Genomic DNA, 16,331 nt, shown 5'->3' with positions numbered 1-16,331 from the left:
ATATATATATATATATATATATATATATATATATATATATATATATATATATATATATTGTATGGTATGGTACTACTATGTTATTGAAAACTTGATACCACTATCGTATGTTGGTATTTCGTAATCGGTATAGTAATATCAACCAAACATGTTTGTTAGCAAACATATTGATTACCAAGATTCTTGGTATGGTTGGTAAGATGTTGGTTGGTTTTCGGAGATAGATGTTTGCTAGCCCTACATTGTATTATGCCATATTTAGTTTTGGTGTGGTGGTCACAGTCCCATTTCTGCATCGTTGCAAAAACATCAATTTTGTCGTTGGAAGTCAGAAGGCCAATTTCACAAATTGTTGTAAATATGTATATAAGCTATATGAATGCCTTCATGATTATAAAATTACATTTTCTTTTTCCCTCAGCCACTTTCGTTAAGAGGGAATTAAAATTTCCAAAATAAATACATCAATTAAGAACTAAAATGAGAGTATGTTAGAGGTGTAAACACATGAGGTGCCATATGATCAATCAAGTTGAAGTCCTTTTCTTTGAGATGCATGTAAACCACCCAATCGCCATTCTTTTTTGCACTTGGCATTGTTGTTATGTATCCTGTTCGGCTTCCCCATGGGAAATGATACGAACCAAAATCTGGCTTTCCCCACCCAAAATCCATATCTTTAATTGGTAAACCTTGTCCAGCCGACACAACCACAGCCTCACCTTCAGACTTTTTTAGCCCAAAATATATCCTTGCAACTGCTGGATTTGGTCGATGCATTTCTACCCAATCAATCAATTCTCTAAAATGTTCTTCGTTGGTTGCCTTAGAGACAAACTTATGAACCCCTTCTGCCACTTCATGAAGGGGCATCGCTTTGAGATCATCATTGGTGGCCATACCATATGGTATTGATAGTACATTTCCGAAGTGGTTTTCTAACAAAGATGTATTTTTCTCATCACTTTCAGCCAGAAAGCGACGCCCATTAACCACAATGCCCATTCTAGAAGTTGTATCGGTAGCTTTATCTCCTCCATGTGCTAACAATTTCCACACAAATGACGTGAAAGAAAGGAGTTTGCTTATTTTGGTTTCCTTTGTGCTCGCTTCTTGTTGAAGTTGTTGAATTGATTCAGCATGAATATAGTACATGCGACCAAGAAGAGGCTCTTCAAAGGAGGATGGTGGAGGGAGGGAGGATGCGGGGATGTATAGATTATCAATGGCGGTAGTATAACAGGGTGGACGACGTGGATTCAACACTGAAGGTCGAAATGATGGGATGCTGGAGATTGTTTCCAATCGCGCATATTGAGCCCATGCAACTAAGAACATATTTATTGAGTAAGCATCGGCCACTTGATGATGAAACGCACCTGATATTATTATTGATCCACAATTCAACTCTGTCGCCTGAATCAATGAAAATGAATTAACGTTAGTTATTGTTTCCCTTGTATTCATGCCAATTTTCTGTTTGAATATATTTTTTGATGCATGTTTATATAAGTATTAGTATGCGATGATTTGTGTAAAGTTATGATATCTTAGTTATTGTTATTGTATGACATTTCTCTCATGAGGATGTGTTCTGCGTGCAGATGTATAGAAAATATGTAAATATAAGGACTTCCATTTGATTGTCCTTTTGAAAAACATATTTTCAAAAATGAAAATTTATGATTTATAATTTCGAAAATACATATTCTAAGATTCTGTTTGGAGTTGGGGCACTAAACTATGATTTTAAAATACTGTATCTTATTAGAGACGTAATGGAATTCGTTTTGAATATAATGATACTCAAAATTGAAATTAATCAAAGTCTTTATTGTTTTCATACATATAATCATTATAATAATAACAACACATTTTATATAAAAAGTACATATCGTATTCAGTATTTCTTAAAGTTGTTTTGATGTCCATATCTTTTAAAAAATAGTGACCACCTACAATGCTCAACTCAGTAAAAATGTATTTTTTTAATATAGTCTTCAAAATTTTAATTGCAAAAGTATTTATAAAAAAATATACTGTATATATGTAGAAGAGTTTTCCGTTAAATATATATTTTATTATCTAAAATATAGTTGTTCCATTTAGTGTAATTAATTTTACTTGAAATATGTATATGTATATAACACTATAACAGTATAGGATATAATTGGTAACCTTTTTTGGGAATTAAACATTAAAAACAAATCCTTCTATCCATATCCAAATGATGACATGTGTTATATTAATGTATTAAAAGAAGAATTTATAGAAATAAATAATAAGAGAATATTTAATTTATAGAAATAAATAATAAGAGAATATTTAATTTCTCTTAAAAATAACTTGGTCAAATTCGAATGCAATAGCCTTCAACTTTTAGATAGTTCTTCGAAAACAGTTAATTTATTATATATTTCGAGAATAGATCCTGCTTTTAGTTATCCAAGTCAACGTCTGTATGCTTTACCAAACTTAGTAAAATAACTGCCAAATTAAAGCAGTTTCGCATGTTCATCCAGGCTGAATATTCCTTAATAAGTCGAAGCATAATTGTTTGAAACCGAATTAATTATGTTATGTTGTGATCACCCTAATCGATAAAATACTGATAGTTAAATTTACCTGAATTGCAACCACACCACGATTTATCTTTGGAACCAACTTCCCTTTCACAGACTCATCAGGGTGAGCGAAATCCAAGTCTTTCAGGTCGATGTCTGCATGGGCATGAACGAATTCCACCCCATAGTTGTTGCATAGAACCTCCGGCTCTCCTTGGCTGTTCTGTACAATTTCTCCGGCCAGAGGGTAAAATGTCGATAATACCCCAGCCAACGACGACTTAATGGTCTTCACCACAGTTTCCGAGGACATGTCGGTGTTGTTCTTTTTCTTGTAACAGAAAAAAAGGCCGGCTTGAATCGGTGGTAGAAGCAAGTCAAGGTTCGACAAAGGGAGCCAGTGTTTGCTTTCCAGCGTGACAGCTGCTGAAATAACCTCTCTATCTTTCACAGTCACTTGATAGTCTTGGAGGTCGGCATCCTCATGATAGCGTAGTTCTGACGTGTGGAGCTTAGAGAGTTGAGTATGGTAATGTTTAGCAGTGAGATTTGAGTGAGTTGCATGTAAAAGATTGCGGGAAACCATAGCATTAGCATTTTGACTGTATGTGTTTCTGTATAGATGAGAATAGGATGAGGGAGGCGATGGTGTTGGTGGTGATGGTGTTTTAGGGTGGTAGCGGAAGTCGTGAGATTCAACGGGACTAGTTTGGTGAATCCACTTGCTATTTGAGATAAGGAGACCTTTAGATCTCCTGAGGGCAAGAAGGTGATAATATTTTCTCATATTCATGACAGAAGAGAAGAGCTGGATGTTTGTATGTTTGACAATGAGGAATGGCAAGAATCCATGGTTTATTTATAGGGAATGGAGACTCATTACTAGCCTTTTGGTTTTGGCCAACAATTTAAAATTTTGCATGGGGAAACGGTCCAACCTAGTGAGGTATATTCATGATTTATGTGAACACACACATACCTTTATTTTAATGGATCTTGTGTATCTCATTACCCACTTGGTTCAAAAGATTAACTATAAATATAACTTATAGTCAAAATACCCTTATGTGCCCACAATAAAAGTGTAACAATGAACTTGGCACATAATTTGATAAATAGTTGATATCTTAAGAGGTAGATGTTACTTTTTGTTACTATGCAATTTTTTCTTGTGAAAGGACCCGACTTTTGTACTGCCCGTTGATAATTTGTTTTCCTCTTTTATCACGGATTGTTTTAGATTGGTACGTTTTATGAAGAAAAGACCAAGACCATAAATAGATTCATCATCAAATATTAATTATTATTAACCAATAATAATTTAAATGTTAATATACTTTTTCGCTTTATATACTTTTGGTCATTGGGTTTTTTTAATCCACATTTGCTCCTTTAACTTATTTAACTTTATATATTCAGTTTTTATGATTGATTACTTCATCAAACCGAAAAAATCTCTATTCTAATAAAAAAATAGTTTTAATCTCTTTTTGACATTTGTTATCATATTAGGCCTTCTAATTAATACATATTTTATTCTTATTTTGTCATGTGTCACCCTATTAAATCTCTTAATTAATGCATGCCATTTGTAAACTTATTAATTATCTATTTCAAATTTTAAAATTTTCACTTTAATTACAATAAATTAATTAATAACAATGCAATAAAAATTAAAATAAAATTAATATAAATTATAAGGTGATATAATTTCACATATTTATTTAAATTAATGATTATAATTGATTAATAATTTTGTGTTATAACTATTAAAATTTAATTAATTTTGTAGTCGTGGTTTCACGGGTTATAAACTAGTTACTTAATAAAGTAATGTATTTTTAACTTTTTACACATTTAGTCTTTAAAATTTTTTTGCACATTTAATCATTAATATTTTTTTATTGCAAAATAAGTTTTTGTTGTTTTTGTACACATCCAATAACTTATTTTGCAATAAAAAAATTTAAGAACTAAATTAGCTAGTCATAAAGACTGTATGTGTATAGTTAAACAAGTTGAAAAGAAAAAATATAGATGAAAAAAAAAACTCAGTGAGCAAATATGCACAATCCAAAAAGTATATTATCCTATTAAGTCTTGATCCTATTATTAATTTAGAGGGGCCAAATGGATTTTGTTAAGATTTACAAAATAATAATAGGATTGGCAAAATACAAACATATACAATATGTAACCAAGTGATAGGCATGTGTTTTACATGGACCAAGATATTAATCTTACAAATATATTTTTTAAAGCTAAGATTCCGAAATTATTGGAACAAAAGATGTAAATTTAAGGACACCAACGACCTTATTTAAATTCAAATAGGTGGACTTACATGGGAAATTGTTTTAAAATCATGATTTAGTTTCTATAGCATCAATTATGATCGGTGCATTTGATACATATCATGTCTGATGTAAAAATTCAGGGTACAATTGTATGCAATATATTCCTTGTACATGGCATATTATATGTGGGACAATTTCAAAAACATATATTTTTCTTATTAGTTCTTTCTTTATATAAATTTAAAGATTTGTTAAATGAAATTAAGATTTGAATTTTCTTACCTTAAAACCCATATATATTAAAAAAATCAATGTAACAAAAAAGAAGACATTTATGAAAACAAACCCAACAAACTGTCAGTTATTTGTTCATTCCTCCATCAACTTAACAATAAAAACCGTCTTTAGGCCATCTCCAATGCATTGAACTCTTAAGAATTTAATGGATTGTCACATCAGTATTTCATTAACCTTATCATTTAACCTAATAAACTTTACATTCCATTAAACTCTTAAGAATTCAATGGATTGTCACATCAGTATTTCATTAACCTTACTAAGCTTCGTGCTTACAGTTTTCAGTTTTGGTTTCAGGTACCTCTTCGTCGAAGGGGAAGGAGCTGGCGCGGTAGCGGTACATCACACACACACCTGCTTGTATTCCGCATTATGACATCTACCTGGGAGATTGTACTCTGACATTTTTATGATTATGACAATGTTTTCTGACATGCAACATCTTTTGTGAAATGAAATGGTTGTTGAATGATTTATTTCTAAATGTTTTGCTAAGTACATGTTTTAAAAACGAAATTTTTGGCTCGTATTTTTGGGATGTTACAAGTTGGTATCAGAGCCCTGGTTTGAGGGATTCGAACACACCTTCGGAGGAGTTTGAACTCAAATCGAGGGATTAAAAGATTTTGGAAAAAGAAATGTTTTCTAAGAGGCTAGTAAAGGGTTCTAAAAAAGAACGAAGTGTATGATGTGCGCAACCGGCCAAGCTCAAGTAAGTATTCCCCAAAGTACCCATACAAGCTTATGTTATGCTTATCAGTTTCAGTAGAACAGCATACTAGAATAGGACTAAGGATCTAGGAGTGATGTCTTATGTGCCTGCTTTATGTGCTTCAGTGTGTGAAAAGTTGCATGCTAGAATTGAGTAGACAGCAGTAGGATGGCCTGTTTAGGTTATGCCTGATAGTGCGAATATAGCATTGTATGCTAGTTCAGTTTCTCTCTACGATGATAGGGTTGCTTGAGATTGTTTCCTTTATGTCCAAATGCTGTTTGCTTTGTGCTATGTGGGCTTTGAAGTGATGGGAGCTAGCTGTTAGGTGAATACGATAAAGTCACATGTTATCAGGGCTGAATAATCTCAGAGTGTTGGATTTAACCCTATTGCGTAGCTCTTGTTTGAGTCCTAACCGTGGTAGGGAAGAGTCCTTCACTTGAAGGATTATCCGAGCCTCGTCACATGTGATTGTATTCAGGTAATAGCTAATTGGCATCACCAAGAGGCCTTCAACAGCTGAGGACTGGGTTGGGTGGAGTCAGAGGTTTCCTAGGGTAAGCCTAGGATAGGAGTAGCAGAGATCAGCGGTAGTGAAAGGGACCTGGTGGAGACAAGGCAGTCCTTGGAGAAGGTACGGATATATATGGAAGGTTGTATGGGCCCGTACTACTAAAAGCAGAGGATCCGTACCCGAATCGAGGAATGCCAAGATAAGACCAGGGAACTTGTAGTAAGTGTGATACCTCCAGAGGTATCAGTATCGCTAACAGTTGTTATTTCTTTTGTATTTCAGAATGGTGGTACTACGTTCGAGGCCAGCAGTTGGCAGTTCAGGAGAGGGATCAGGTTTCGAGCCAGTAGATGAGGGGCTACGTGATTTCATCGCGTCTAAGATCACCAGAGGCATCCTTGAGTCGACCCCCATCATCTTCGGGTCGATCAATGAAGGGATATTGGAGTTGATGGAGGATCGCCTCTGGGCATTCAGGAGCGACATGGCATCTGGCCAGTCGGGATCTCGCTCGCTGTCCTTCAAGGACTTTCAGGGCAGTGGTGCGCTGGATTTTCACTGGGCAAAGGACCCCATAGCTGCCAGGCGTTTGATTGTTGACATTGAGTCTGCACAGATGATTAGCTTCTGCCCTGAGGGGTCGAAGGTGAGGTTCGCAGCAGGGTGTTTACGAGATCGAGCTAGGGATTGGTGGGATTCCGTGGGGGACTTATTGGGAGCCTTGGCTGTCGAGGCTATGACTTGGTCGGACTTTGCGACCAGGTTCAGGGCGGAGTTCGCGCCAGCTGTCGAGCTTCAGCAGCTGGCCAGAGAGTTCTTGGATATGAGGCAGACGATGGAGATTATAGCGGAGATCACCGCCAAGTTCCGGGAGAGGGCATTGTTGGTGCCCCAGTATGCGGGTGATGAGGATATGAGGAGGACTCGTTATCATGACATGCTACGGGCTGACATCCGGGAGCATGTTAGCTTTTCAGCTTGCCCTACCCTGGAGTCCATGATTTCCAGGGCGAGGGAAAGGGAGATTGATTTAGAGCACATTCGGAAGAGGAAGGCAGAGGCGGGGCAGGTGGTTGGGGGTTCGGGTAAGAAGCCCAAAGGATCAGATGGGAGGCCGAAAAGCCAAGGAGGATCGGGACACTGCGGGAAATGTGGCAGGACGCATGAGGAAGCATGTAGGATGGGATCAGCAGGCTGCTACAAGTGCGGCAAGGCAGGGCACTTTAGCAGGGATTGTACAACTCCTGTCTCGGTTATTCAGACATCTGAGTTGATGTGTTTCCACTGCAACCAGAGGGGCCACAAGAAGGCCAATTGCCCTCAGTTGACAGCATCAGCGCCAGTTAAGGCACCGGTTCCAGCTACCCTGCGGATTACAGATGGCCGGCAGGGTAAGGCAGAGGCTCCAGTGGTGAGGAGCCGGGCGTTTCAGCTGACGGCAGAGGGGGCACGCACCGCACCCGATGTGGTGACGGGTATGATTCTTTCCCTCTACTTTATTTTTATGATGTTATGATATTGATATGTGCTCTGTGTATATGCATTAGGATCGTTCCATATGAACGGTATTCCTGTCCAGGTGTTGTTCGACTCGGGTGCCACCCGATCATTTGTTTCCCTTACTCTTAGCAAGAGGTTTACTGAGTCTTCGGGCATGTTGGATTGCCCTTTAGAGGTGGAGATTACCAATGATCGATCGGTGCGAGCATCATCAGTATTCAGGGATTGTGTCTTGAGGGTTTTCGAGGAGCGCTATTTGGTGGATTTAGTTCCCATCCCGTTGCGGGGGAATAAGGTAATTATAGGCATGGATTGGTTGAGCCTCAATGGGGCAGTAATAGATTGCGCACAGCAGCTAGTGCGGATCAGGACCCCGAGTGGAGGAGAGTTGGTGATCCACGGTGAGAGGCCACAACGTGGACCTATAGTATGTTCAGCGGCGAGAGCTAGGCGCTACCTTCAGCAGGCATGCGTGGGGTATGTCGCGTATGTTATGGATACCCGGGAGGCAGGTAAGGTGACAGTGAGCGACGTTTCGGTGGTGCGAGACTACGCGAATGTGTTCCCGGAAGAGCTTCCTGGAATACCTCCGGAGCGTCAGGTAGAGTTCAGGATCGATCTAGTTCCTGGTGCGGCTCCAATAGCCAAGGCACCCTATCGGTTGGCTCCTCCCGAGATGCAGGAGTTGTCTACGCAGCTGCAGGAGCTGCTAGACAAGGGGTTTATTCGACCGAGCAGTTCACCCTGGGGAGCCCCGATCCTGTTTGTAAAGAAGAAGGACGGGTCGCACCGGATGTGTATAGATTATCGGGAGCTGAATAAGGTAACAGTGAAGAACTGTTACCCACTCCCGAGGATTGATGACCTCTTTGATCAGTTGCAGGAAGCATCTTGGTTCTCCAAGATCGATTTGCGTTCCGGTTATCACCAGATGAGGGTTAAGGAGGAGGATGTACAAAAGACCGCGTTTTGGATGCGTTATGGCCATTATGAGTTCGTGGTGATGCCGTTTGGGCTCACCAATGCTCCTGCCGCGTTCATGGACCTCATGAACCGCGTGTGCAGGCTGATGTTGGATCGGTCTATGATAGTTTTCATCGATGACATCTTGGTTTATTCCAAGACGCAGGAGGAGCACGAGGAGCATCTGAGAGAGGTTTTGGAGACCTTGAGAAAGGAGAGCTTGTATGCCAAGTTCTCCAAGTGTGAGTTTTGGTTACGCGAGGTGCAGTTTCTTGGGCACCTCGTCAACCAGGACGGGATTTTAGTAGACCCATCCAAGGTGGAGGCCGTGATGAGATGGGAGGTTCCGAAGTCTCCATCCAAGATTCGGAGTTTCCTAGGATTGGCAGGCTACTATCGGAGATTTATTCGGGATTTCTCCAAGATAGTTGTACCCCTGACACGGTTGACTAGGAAAGTCGTGGTCTTTTGTTAGGGGCCTAAGTAGCAGGCAGCGTTCGAGATTTTGAGACAGAGATTGTGTGAGGCACCGATCTTAGCCCTGCCCGAGGGCGTAGAGGATTTGTGGTATATTGTGATGCGTTGATCTTAAGCCTAGGTGCAGTATTGATGCAGAGGGGGCATGTCATTTCTTATGCCTCGAGGCAGCTGAAGCCTCACGAGGCGAACTATCCGACGCATGATTTGGAGTTGGGGGCGGTGGTTTTCGCCCTCAAGATTTGGCGGCATTACCTCTATGGGGTTCGATGTACCATTTACACTGACCACAAGAGATTGAGGTACCTCATGGATCAGTCGAATCTGAACATGAGGCAGCGTCGAAGGTTGGACGTGGTGAAGGATTATGATTGCGATATCCTTTACCACCCAGGGAAGCCCAATGTGGTGGCCGATGCGCTTAGCCGCAATGCGGCGCCGATCAGGGATATTTGCATGAGGATGACTGTGGTGACTCCCCTGTTGGAGCAGATTCGGGAGGCTCAACAGAAGGCTATGAAGGAAGAACATCGGAAGAGTGAGCGAATAGTGGGTCAAGTCACCTCCTTCGATTATGATAGTAGGGGGCTATTGACACTACACTGCAGGGTGTGGGTGCCATATCTTGGAGGCGTGCGCCAGATCTTGATGGAGGAGGCGCACAAATCCCGATTCTCTATTCATCCAGGGGCGACGAAGATGTATAGGGATCTTCGTCTGGACTATTGGTGGCCCTGCATGAAGCGGGACGTGGCGTGGTACGTCGAGCGATGTTTGACCTGCAGGAAGGTCAAGGCCGAGCATCAGAGACCACACGACAAGATGCAGCCGTTGGATATCCCGTTATGGAAATGGGAGGATATTACGATGGATTTTATCACAAAGCTTCCCCGGACGGCGCGAGCAGTGGATTCGATTTGGGTCATCGTGGATCGATTGACAAAGAGCGCCCATTTTATTCCGATTCAGGAGAGTATCTCGGCCGAAAAGTTGGCCGATATCTACATCAGGGAGATAGTGGCACGGCACGGGGTGCCAGTGTCAATGATATCGGATCGAGATGTGCGGTTCACTTCCAGGTTTTGGAAGAAGTTTCATGATGAGTTGGGCACTTGTCTGCACTTTAGCACCGCCTTTCACCCGCAGACGGATGGTTAGAGTGAGCGGACCATCCAGACTTTGGAGGATATGTTGCGGGCTTGGGTGCTAGACTTCGGTGGTACCTGGGATACCTATCTTCCCTTGCCTGAGTTCTCGTACAACAACAGCTACCACGCGAGTATTGACCATCCTCCATTCGAGATGTTGTACGGTCGGAGGTGCAGGACCCCGATATGCTGGGGTGAAGTTGGCCAGAGGGTCATGGGGAGCACCGAAGTGGTGCTCAAGACGACCAAGAGAATCCAGCAGGTTCGGAGCAGGCTTCAGACTACGTAGAGTCGGCAGAAAAGTTATGCCGACAAGTGTCGATCAGACCTGGAGTTCCAGGTCGGGGATATGGTTCTTCTGAAAGTGTCGCCTTGGAAAGGCGTCATTCGATTCAGGAAGCGGGGCAAGTTGGGCCCGAGATACATTGGTCCATTCAGGGTTGTAGCCCGGGTGGGAAAGGTGGCATATAGGCTGGATCTTCCAGCCGAGCTCAACCATATCCACAGCACCTTCCATGTCTCCCAGCTGCGGAAGTGTCTCGTGGATGATTCAGCGGTGGTGCCATTAGAGGATATATAGGTTGATGACAGCCTGAATTACATTGAGCGGCCAGTCGCGATCCTCGACCGGAAGTCGAAGGATCTAAGGAACAAGAGGGTGGAGTTAGTGAAGGTGCAGTGGCAGCACCGAAAGGGGTCCGAGTGGACTTGGGAGCCGGTGGAAGAAATGATGGAGCATTATCCCGAGTTGTTTCAGGATCGAGCAGTAGACTTCGAGGACGAAGTCTAAAATAATTAGGGGAGATTTGTAGCACCTGGTTTCTAGTACGTAAAATTTATCTTTGTATTTTTCATTTTTAGCCTTGGACTCGGCGAGTTGCAGGTCCGACTCGCCGAGTAGAGACGGGATCCGGAGCGTGTTTAAGTTGGCGACTCGGCGAGTCCATATTCCGGACTCGACGAGTCATCGCTGTCTGATGAAACCCTAATTCCAAGGGTTTGCCCCCTATTTAAGCTAGCTTGTGCGGCCCAAGGTCGCCCCCATTCACCCTCAGAGCGCCCTACATCAAACCCTAACTCGTTTCTTGTGAGATTGAAGTGATTAGAGTGATTCCTTGAAGTTTTTGGGAGAAGAAGGAGAATGGAGCAAGAAGAGGAGAATGAGACCAGATATCTTGGTGTTATTTCAGAGTTCTCTGAGGTATATCTCTACTCCATTCTGTTTGTATGCTTAAAACCCCATTAGAGCACCTTTTGAGCTATTCTTGAACCTTTTTCCAAGCTTGTGCATGAAGTAGAATTCGTAATAGGTTGATTATCCACTAGATCTAGTCATGGTTGAGCTCCAGAAGCTCAGATCTATAACCTTTATGGGAGTAAATTGCTTGAATGTCCTAGATCTACCTTCTTAGCCCTTATTTCGCCCTTAATCCCCATTCTATGCATTTCTACATGTAAAGTTAGAAACTTTACGTGAAAATCCTGCCCTAAGAACCCAGATCTATGAATGACATGAGCTGGATCCAAGCAGAATCGCATGTATAGTTTTTGCATGTGATCGACTCGGCGAGTCGTTCATCTGACTCAGCGAGTCGAGTCGCGAATCCCCGAGTTTCCCCCCTTTTCGCATTTGCAGGTTAGGATTAATGATTCATTGGGTGTGACTCAGTGGGTCGGAAGCTAGACTCACTCATGAAGTCAGTCGGCGAGTCAATGTCATGACTCGGCGAGTTCAAGGCAACCTTCTTAGATCGAGAACAGACTCGACAAGTTGTTCTTACAACTCGGCGAGTCATAGCATAAAGTGTTCATCGGATGAAGATGAACTTGGCGAGTTGTTCATACAACTCGGCGAGTAGGATGAAGGACTATTGGCCTTGGGTATAGAAGGGAAACTCATCGAGTCTACGTCTAACTCGACGAGTAGAGACAGATTTATGGTCAGACAAAGGGAAAGGGACTCGGCGAGTTGGCAAGCCAACTCGGCGAGTCTGGTCAACTGGCAGTTGAGTGTCACTTGACTCTTGATTTGTAAGGGTGAATGGTCAATTTACCCTGAAGTCGGTTAGCAGTATTTGACTAAGGGTTTTGTGGGAATTATAGCCGGAGGATTTCCGGAGCGGCAGTAGCAGCAGACAGTTAGTTCCCACACAGATCGGCAGTGACTTTGAGGTGAGTTTTCTTCCAGTAGTAACGGGTCTAAGGTGCTAAGGCCGACCCATATAGACGAGATGTTAGTATTAGAGTGTGGGCCGAGCCCGTATCTCTTGGTTGAGTTGATTATGATATATGCCAGTATGATAGAGATGTCTATACTCGTTATCTGTGTGATACTTGTATATTATGGGTTAGCGGCTGAGTGTGGGCGAGGCCCGTATCTCTTCGAGAGTGGAGTGTGGGCAAGGCCCGTATCTCCCAGATAGTGGAGTGTGGGCGAGGCTCGTATCTCCCGACTAGCGGAGTGTGGGCAAGGCTCGTATCTTCATGAGTGTGGGCGAGGCCCGTATCTCCTAGCTGTACATTGTATGCTTGCATGGTATGAGGTATTATGGGGGAACTCACTAAGCTTCGTGCTTACAGTTTTCAATTTTGGTTTCAGGTACCTCTTCGTCGAAGGGGAAGGAGCTGGCGCGGTAGCGGTACATCACACACACACCTGCTTGTATTCCGCATTATGACATCTACTTGGGAGATTGTACTCTGACATTTTTATGATTATGACAATGTTTTCTGACATGCAACATCTTTTGTGAAATGAAATGGTTGTTGAATGATTTATTTCCAAATGTTTTGCTAACTACATGTTTTAAAAACGAAATTTTTGGTTCGTATTTTTGGGATGTTACAGGAGAGGAGGAAGACGCTCTTGCTCCCCCCCCCCCCCCCCCCCCCCGATTGCAAATTCTCGTCGATGATGGATCTCCTAAGTTCGTCATCATTTAGGTGATGTTCATTGGGTGTGCTCTAGGTGGTATTAATCGGAGCTTATCGCCATTTCAGGCGGTGTTCTTCGGGTAGAGTTTTGTATGTGGTTTTCATTTCAGATTTGGCCGTCTCCATCTAGTGGGGTAGCCAGGATTTTATTTTACGGTATATAATTTATAAAATATGAAATATTTTATAAATTATATACGGTTGGCCAAATAATTTATAAAATATGAACGATATATAAAATCTAGAATTTAGAATGGGGTGTGTCAAATCACAACCTTAGTTCAGTTATTTAACAGAAATATTATATATACTAGTTTATAACCCATGAGAACCACGGTTATAAAATTAATCAAACTTTTATAGTAAAAACTCAAAATTATTAATAAGTTAATTTAAATAAATTATTAATTTAAGAGATATTTTTTATTAGTTATGTGAAATTATAATCATTGATTCAAATAAATATATAAAATTAATTTTTAATATATATTAAATATTTTTTATTTGTGAATTAATGAAAACAATAATTTAAAATTTAAAATTTAAAATAGAATCACATTAATGAGGAGGTCTAATAAATTTAAAATAGAAAACTAATAGATTGATAAGTGGCAACACATTAATTAAAATGTCTAATATGGTGACACATGGCAAAAGAGCTACTCTTTTATTAGTATACTAGGTGTGAGCCCCATGTATTACATGTGTGTATTTAAAACAATTAAATATATATAAACATTTGAGAAATTTGAATTTATATGAAAATGAGAAAAATATTGAATTACTAAACTTAAAGTGTTTTTTTCTCTTTTAAATTTAAACAAATCATTTAGATAAAATAATCAAAGCAAATTAATGAGATTTTATTTTAAAATTTTGAAGTTATAAGGAAAGTCCATTAATGAAATTGATATGTATTTATTATTAAATTTAAATACCATATGAAATTTAATAAAATAGGAAAATCATAAAATTGCATATGGAATAAAAATTAATTCAAAATGACCACAAAATGACATGTGGCAAAATGAATGAGAGTGTGACAAATGGCAAAAAAAAAAACCTTCATTTATTAGAGAATATATATATATATATATATATATATATATATATATATATATATATATATATATGTAAACTTAAAATTTTATGGGTGGGCCAATGCCAACCCTTGCTTCTATGTGGCTACGCCACTGTCTCCTGTCTCCGTCTTCATTTCAAATATGAAAAGAACAAACCCACCTTCATGCATAGTAACCTTTTTGTTCATGTGTAAAATTAGAGGTGGGAATTGTAAAGCTTGTATCTTGATGCAACTTTTGAAGATTATTGAAATCGATATTTTACAAGAGAACATGTAGGTGGGGTGGACTTGACATACATTTTTTATTTTTCTTTTGTTTGTTTTTAATTAATAAGCTATTGAAACAAATATAAAAATAAAAAAAGAAATGACAAGGGAAAAATAGTCATTTCAACATATTTTGGACTAAAATCACACGACATTCTTGATTTTAGACCTTCCATACAAGTTAAAAACTTTTTGTACCCTATCCAAAATGTTTTAAATACAACAGTGATCAATTTTACATTTTTGTCTTATAAGTTTATCCTTTGTTAAGAATATAGGTTTGTCGATGTTTGAATACAACTTGTGTGTAAATAGGTATGTGATTTTTTTTATATAATTTGATGTTATGTTTGTTATTGGAAAACTAACATTTATATATCCTTATTTTAAGCAACTAAATAATGAAATCCGAATTTTTAGGAATTTATTTTTTATTGAAAAGACATAGACATTGTAGGGTATTTTTGTTTAAAAAAAATATATATTTTTGATAGAATTTTTTTTTCATTCTATAAAGAATACATAAAAAACAAACAAATTCCTGAAATAATTATATCAAAAATAAAAAGATCATATTAAAATCTAAAAGTCATTCTTTAAAATTGTTACATCGTTGAAAGAATTACATCAAAATCATATATATTCTTCAAAGAATCACATTAGAAACAAACACCTTGTTGAAAGAATGTGTTGATTAAGCAATTCTCACTCATTCTTTTTATCGTCTTCGCTTTTTTTTTCTTTTAATAATCTAGAAATTTGTTGTTCAAGGGGCATGGTGATTTATTGATTCACCAGCCTAGGGATTTTTTGGTTTTGCATCCTCACGGTTTAATTGTAGGGTTGTTGATCTTGAGTCTCTATACAAGATAAAGCACCAATCCTTCATACAAAACCAAAGTATTTAGATTAAAACATTAAATGCTAGAAAATTCAATTATGATTGTTAACTCACAAAACAAATTCAATTTTGTGAGTAAACAATCAAGAAATTTGAATAATTGTTTGAAGTTTTTTGGCTTTGCTGAATCTCCTCAATGATGTTCGTCTCTAGATTGACCACCATCTGTTATAATCAAATAATAAATGTTTCTATAAAAAAATAGAGCAATTCATCAGATATGTGTATGCTATATTTTTATTACATCAAAAATGCATTAATCTATTGTAGAAGCAAATGGATAGATTAAACTTAAAACATTTGAGTATCATCTCAAACCATATATAGGCTACAGTATTGTGTCATTGGTTGTTGGGAAAGTAATATATACATAATTATTAACTTAGGTCCTTAGGAAACATGTGGAGGTGTGTCTCCTTCACCGGTCAACTCAAGACAAAAGATACAAAAAGTTTCCCAAATCTAAAATAATAAATATTTTATGAACAGAAGATTAAAAACGTGCCTTTTCGCCCTATTTTCATGAATAAAAGTTTTATTTACAGACTTGGCAATTAGGTTCCGCCAGTAACTAGATGGAGACAGAGAAAGAGAGCATGCCAGAAGGAGAAGCAGCAAACCCAGGTGGTATAATCACTTGTGATGCCTCTCTCTTTTTCTGTATCCAAAT

At 39.2% G+C, this 16,331-nt stretch overlaps 1 protein-coding gene across 1 annotated transcript; it reads right to left on the bottom strand.

Moving 5' to 3' along the window:
* Positions 1–340: 340 nt before the first annotated feature.
* Positions 341–3,413, bottom strand: LOC111887689 (coniferyl alcohol acyltransferase). The gene is made up of 2 exons (XM_023883864.3): positions 2,626–3,413; positions 341–1,416 (listed from the first exon to the last, which is right to left on the bottom strand). The coding sequence occupies exons 1-2, from the start codon at positions 3,355–3,357 to the stop codon at positions 469–471; spliced, it is 1,680 nt and encodes a 559-aa protein (XP_023739632.1). The 5' UTR covers positions 3,358–3,413; the 3' UTR covers positions 341–468.
* Between the last annotated feature and the right edge of the window lie 12,918 nt (positions 3,414–16,331).

This window comes from Lactuca sativa, chromosome 7 (assembly GCF_002870075.4).
Source record: "Lactuca sativa cultivar Salinas chromosome 7, Lsat_Salinas_v11, whole genome shotgun sequence".
NCBI lineage: Eukaryota > Viridiplantae > Streptophyta > Magnoliopsida > Asterales > Asteraceae > Lactuca > Lactuca sativa.
Note: the sequence above shows the minus strand (reverse complement) of the source record. Positions and strands in the feature narration are given on the sequence as shown.